We start from the raw sequence: 6,182 nt of genomic DNA, 5'->3' as shown, positions 1-6,182 counted from the left end.
TTTAATAATTTTAATTTATTATTATTAACTGCGCCTTGAGCAATTATAATAATTAATAAGAATAATAATTTATTGCCATCAGTGGATTACAATACATACAGATTGTCTATAAATCCAACTCTTTTCCCCAGCATCCCATACCTTTCTCCGTATCCTCGCTGCCACCAACGTCCCCATCCATCTCCTCCCCTCTGCTTTCTCCCCCAGCATCAGTCACTAGTCCATCACTTCCTCTCTCAACTCACCACTGACTAGCGAATGGTATCGACTCCCAGCTCTCCCCACACAGTCTATACTCTCTCTCTTCATCCTCCATCCAATATCTATTGGCCCTCTCATTGTTACCACACCTAAATCTGGCCACCAACCTCCTCCCCTGCCCACCAACACAGAACAACCAGAAGTGTCACTGGCGGTATCCCACAAAATCTGACGCCATTACGTTGCGAGGAAGTACGGTATTGATGCTATTGGTGGTAAATTATTCCATAAGAACAAGGGTTCACAATAACCAACGGTTATTTTAAAATAACCTCACATTTACTTTAACGCTTATGCTTATAACCTGTGCGATTATTTTGGTGTATTTGTTATTGGCACCTTGAGAAGTCCGGTCACTATGAATAATGACCGATCTGTACACATAACGCCAGTATCAAGTGGGCAATGTAAGTAAAACTGCATAACTAATTATTACTTTTCCCGGTCAGTATGAATAATGATCTAAGGCAAAATAATAAAACAGATAAACTGTATTGTTTTTGTTCTTATTGAAAGGTAAAAAAAACAATTCAGCATAGTTGTTCGCGCCGCGTCACCCTAAGAATTATTTACAGGCATGTGCGTGCGCTTAATTGGGCTCTGATATCTTAACACGAGAGCATGCGCTCACCCTCTTCTTAACGCGACCTCAGTATCGTACGCATCGATGAATTCGTTTAAAACCAGCATTTTAGTGAAGTGAAAATTAAACGTATCTTAATTTAACCACCTTCTTGTATTTTTTACTACCTTCTTCTACTTTTTCCCACATTTTTCTACGCTTTAAGGCCATTCTTTATATGTCTGAACCAGCACCGTTTTATTAAAACCCAGTTCTTTTCTTATACTGCGCGTTCAATAGTAGTTCAAAATATTACTTCTGAACAAAAGTTTAAAAATTAGAATTGTGCAAGGATTTTATTAAGATTAGAATTATTTATTTTTGCAAGGAGAGCTTTTGTGACATTTTGAATTTCAAAGAACAATAGTATATTAAAAAACAAGTTTCGTAAGACACGCTTGAAATGCACGAATTCAAGTTGAAAAACGAGTGGCGAAGCCACGAGTTTTTTAATGAATGGGTGCTTTAAGTCTTACGAAACGTGTTTTTTATGCTATTTTTTGTAATTCGCGTTTTTATCTCTTTTTTTTAACAAAAATAAAATAAATTTTGACAATGTAGGGTAATAGGTATGTAGCAGTTGGTAACACTTGAAAATAGAAATTTGAATTGACATTTAAAAATTGTCAAAACAAAATGTATTCATCCGATAAAAATCTTTCATGTACACCTCCCGAAATAAAAGAAATTGCTAAGAGTACTGTTAAAACATTATTTCCAGAGAAGTCTCACGAAAGATACGAGCAAGAGTATGCTAAATTTAATTCCTGGTGCGAAGAGAAGACGATTAAACAAATATCAGAAAATGTGCTGATTGCATATTTTGAAATTCAGGGAAAAAATATAAGTCCTCATCATTGTGCACCTTGTATTCCATGGTAAAAACGTGTTTAAACATCCATAAAGATGTGGATATAACAAAATATAAAAAACTTTTTAAAAAAATTATCAAAAAGTTACGTACCCAAAAAATCTAAAATTTGAGAATATGACGATATCATTAAATTTATAAAGGAAGCTAATAATAAAGTGTATTTAGCTGTGAAAGTATGTACATCTTTCTTTCTAGTGATTTTTGTGGCTAATTTACTAAGTTATTTTAGGTAATTTTAAAAATGGGGTACAATGGGGCATGTCGAAGGGAAGTGTTATTAAATATATGTGTGGATGATCTTCATTACAAATCAGATTGACAAAAAATGATGTCTCTAGAATGTTTGTCATAACGGACAAAAATTGGATAATTTTGATAAAAGACTATAGCAAACTTCTACCGAAGAATGCTACACATAAACGGTTCTTTTTAACATACCGTAATGGACATTGCATTAATAGCCCATTGGTATTAATACCATAGGAAATGTTCTTAGAGAAATTGCCAAATTTCTTCACTTACCAGATCCTCAACTTTATACTGGACATTGTTTTAGAAGATCTAGTGCTACACATATAGCAAACAGTGATGGTGACCTTTTGATCATAAAACGTTTAGGTGGTTGGAAAAGTTCAGCAGTTGCGGAAGGATATGTTGATTCTTCTTTAAAAAATAAAATTGATGTTGCAAATATCTTAAACACAAACCCAGCAACAAATGATAATATCACTATCAAAGGTAGTGAAAATATTGAACAAAATGTAGCCACCGCACATGGTATTGTTATTGAGGCTAAAGACAGTTCAACGGTAGACATTAAAGTTTACAATAATTGTTCATTTGCATCGAGCATTTAGTAAGATTGTTTTTTATTTGTTTTTGTTGTATTTTGTGTTCAAAAACTGAATTTGTTCAGCTATCTCCAATTTTATTATAACCTTAAATTTAACTTATACATTCGTAAATAGTATTCTAAACACAATTCAAAAAGTCGTACAACAACGTCAACTATCGATACGTCATCACCAATGTGTTCAAAATTATTACAACTTTTAAATTTAAATCTTTATTTTTTTCTTGCTACTATTTCTTTCCCTAAACTTGTCCTTTAATTAAAATAATATTGATAATTGCCGAATATTATTCTTTTTGTGCTCCTTCTTATATATTTTTCGCGGTTTAAACATGGTTTAAACCCGCGATGTTCGTTCTCGAATTAATTGATTTTAATCAAAACTTACTTCCTGAATTTATTAATAATTTTCAATTTTACTAGGTATAAATTCCAATTTAAATTGTCACATTGACAACTAGAAAAATTAATGACCCAATGTCACCAACTTGAACTGATTCCATAAAATGTTACTAAAATCTCATTACAGCATCGGATGCTGTAAAGAGTCTCATTACAGCACCCGTTTGAGTACTGAAATAACGTTCATTACCGTCGCGAATACAAAAAGAACTTTTCGAGCACATTCGCGAAGAGTGATATCAACTTTTGGAACATCGTCAATAAAAATTAACTTTTCTTTACATACAGAAATTCATTTCTGGAGTACAGCTGGTTTAAAATACCGTGTTTCGTTCCTTCGTTTGTAGAGGTTTTCTTTTTCCACAGAAATAATGATAGCAATTATATTACGACTATCCGTCTTGGCCCGATCTACATCTGGTACCCTGATTCGAATGCTTTCGCCTATTTCTGCAACAGGAAATTTTGTATTTGAACGCACCAACATTTTTTCAGCTTGCTTTTCAAGTGATACTTTAGCTGCGTCACGAACCTCTCGAATTTTGCTTGATACTTCGTTCAGTAAACATACAGCCTTTTCATTATCAGTATTTTCCTCATCATTAATCATATCGGCAGAAACAGGCTATTGATCGTCTGGTCGAGGGTTTTCACTTATTGTGTCCGCAGTAGGTTGTTGATTTTCTGGCTGAGGTTCGTCATTTATTGTATCGGCAGAAAGTTGTTCCGGTTCAGGACGAGGTTGAGGTTCAATCGTAACAGAAATAGAATGAGTAACAACGGCTAAGTTTTTATCTGTGCTATTGTTGTCATCCGCTCTGTCCAAAATTATGTTTTGACCTTCACCGAAATCAGCATCTTTTAACATTGTCTCAAGATCTTCTTTCCTTACTATTTCCGGCAATCCGTCAAATGATGGTAAGACTGATTTTAAACCTACTTTGGGTTTGGAGCCAAACATAGCTTCGTAAGAACTACGTTCGATGCCGGAGTGATATGCTCTGTTTTTCATGAACTGTACGAATCTTAGTCCTTCCGACCATTTTGTGGTTTTATTTGTCTCTAACCATGTAAAAACAATCTTTTCTATATCCTGATTTGCTCTTTCTACTGAGCCTTGAGATTGGCTATGACTGGCTTTGCCATGTACAATTTTGGGTTCTTCCAAATTTGGCATAGTTCGACAATAAGTTTATTTACGAATTCTCTGCCATTGTCACTGTGCAAAAAGACTTCTTCGGCTCACTTTGTTTTTAGTGATCTGAGAATCACAAACTTGGTGGAACTTGCATGTCGATCAAGTCGACTTGGCATCGTGACTTAAATTCACTACTTTTTATAGGCTTAACCACTAGCCCTTTCTTTGGTACACTTAATTTTTTTTCACATGGTTCACAAAAAGTTAAATACAGAGCCACAAATTCTTTAGTAATAAGGTTGTTGGGGCAGTAGATTTAGGAGATAATAATAGAGAAAATTATTCAGCACGAAACGCTAATGTCTTCATGACAAGAGGTATTCATAGCAACTGGAAACTGCCCCTAGAATATTTTTTTATAAGATCATCTTGCACAGCAACGTTTCTTCAAGAGACAATCCAAGAATGTGTTAATAATTTGACGAATGTCTACAAGGAAGATGTATTATGACTGATACGGGAAGCAATTTTATTCAAGTGCATAACAATTTCAAAACACCACCAGAATAATCTTATATTTTACTAAATCGACAAGAAATACCGTTTATTTTTGATACCCCACACCTCTTGAAAGCAACTAGAAATAATTTATTAAAACATCATTTTGTATTTGATGGGAAAAAACTTTCTGGAGTTTCATAGAAAATTTCTATAAAAGGGATTCATTACAAAGAATTAGATTAGCGCCCAAGTTAACACAATCACGTATAAATTCCACAAACTTTCAAAAAATGAAAGTAAAACTTGCCGTGTAAGTTATTAGCCACACTGTCGCAAGTGCTTTAGAACTTTATGTATCTTTAAATGTAATTTCGAACGAATGTATTGGGACAGTTGAAGTAATTCAAAATTGCAAAAGTATGCTAAATTTAATTCCTGGTGCGAAGAGAAGACGATTAAACAAATATCAGAAAATGTGCTGATTGCATATTTTGAAATTCAGGGAAAAAAATATAAGTCCTCATCATTGTGGACCTTGTATTCCATTGTAAAAACGTGTTTAAACATCCATAAAGATGTGGATATAACAAAATATAAAAAACTTCAATTCCTCTTAAAAAAATTATCAAAAAGCTACGTACCCAAAAAATCTAAAATTTGAGAATATGACGATATCATTAAATTTATAAAGGAAGCTAATAATAAAGTGTATTTAGCTGTGAAAGTATGTACATCTTTCTTTCTAGTGATTTTTGTGGCTAATTTACTAAGTTATTTTAGGTAATTTTAAAAATGGGGTACAATGGGGCATGTCGAAGGGAAGAGTTATTAAATATATGTGCGGATGATCTTCATTATAAATCAGATTGACAAAAAATGATGTCCCTAGAATGTTTGTCATAACGGACAAAAATTGGATAATTTTGATAAAAGACTATAGCAAACTTCGACCGAAGAATGCTACACATAAACGGTTCTTTTTAACATACCGTAATGGACATTGCATTAATAGCCCTATTGGTATTAATACCATAGGAAATGTTTCTAGAGAAATTGCCAAATTTCTTCACTTACCAGATCCTCAACTTTATACTGGACATTGTTTTAGAAGATCTAGTGCTACACATATAGCAAACAGTGGTGGTGACCTTTTGACCATAAAACGTTTAGGTGGTTGGAAAAGTTCAGCAGTTGCGGAAGGATACCTATGTTGATTCCTCTTTAAAAAATAAAATTGATGTTGCAAATATCTTAAACACAAACCCAGCAACAAATGATAATGTCACTATCAAAGGTAATGAAAATATTGAACAAAATGTATCCACCGCACATGGTATTGTTATTGAGGCTAAAGACAGTTCAACGGTAAACATTAAAGTTTACAATAATTGTTCATTTGCATCGAGCGGTTAGTAAGAGTGTTTTTTATTTGTTTTTGTTGTATTTTGTGTTCAATAAATGAATTTGTTCAGCTATTTCCAATTTTATTATAACCTTAAATTTAACTTATACATTCGTAAATAGCATTCTA

The 6,182-nt window shown here is 33.3% G+C and overlaps 1 protein-coding gene across 1 annotated transcript; it reads right to left on the bottom strand.

The window, feature by feature from the left end:
- Positions 1-3,637: 3,637 nt before the first annotated feature.
- On the bottom strand, positions 3,638-4,189 carry LOC111429335 (KRAB-A domain-containing protein 2-like). The gene has a single exon (XM_023065219.1). The coding sequence runs from the start codon at positions 4,187-4,189 to the stop codon at positions 3,638-3,640; it is 552 nt and encodes a 183-aa protein (XP_022920987.1).
- Positions 4,190-6,182: the final 1,993 nt, after the last annotated feature.

This window comes from Onthophagus taurus, chromosome 1 (assembly GCF_036711975.1).
Source record: "Onthophagus taurus isolate NC chromosome 1, IU_Otau_3.0, whole genome shotgun sequence".
Classification (NCBI taxonomy): domain Eukaryota; kingdom Metazoa; phylum Arthropoda; class Insecta; order Coleoptera; family Scarabaeidae; genus Onthophagus; species Onthophagus taurus.
The sequence above is the reverse complement of the archived record's forward strand: the minus strand, read 5'-3'. Positions and strand labels throughout refer to the sequence as shown.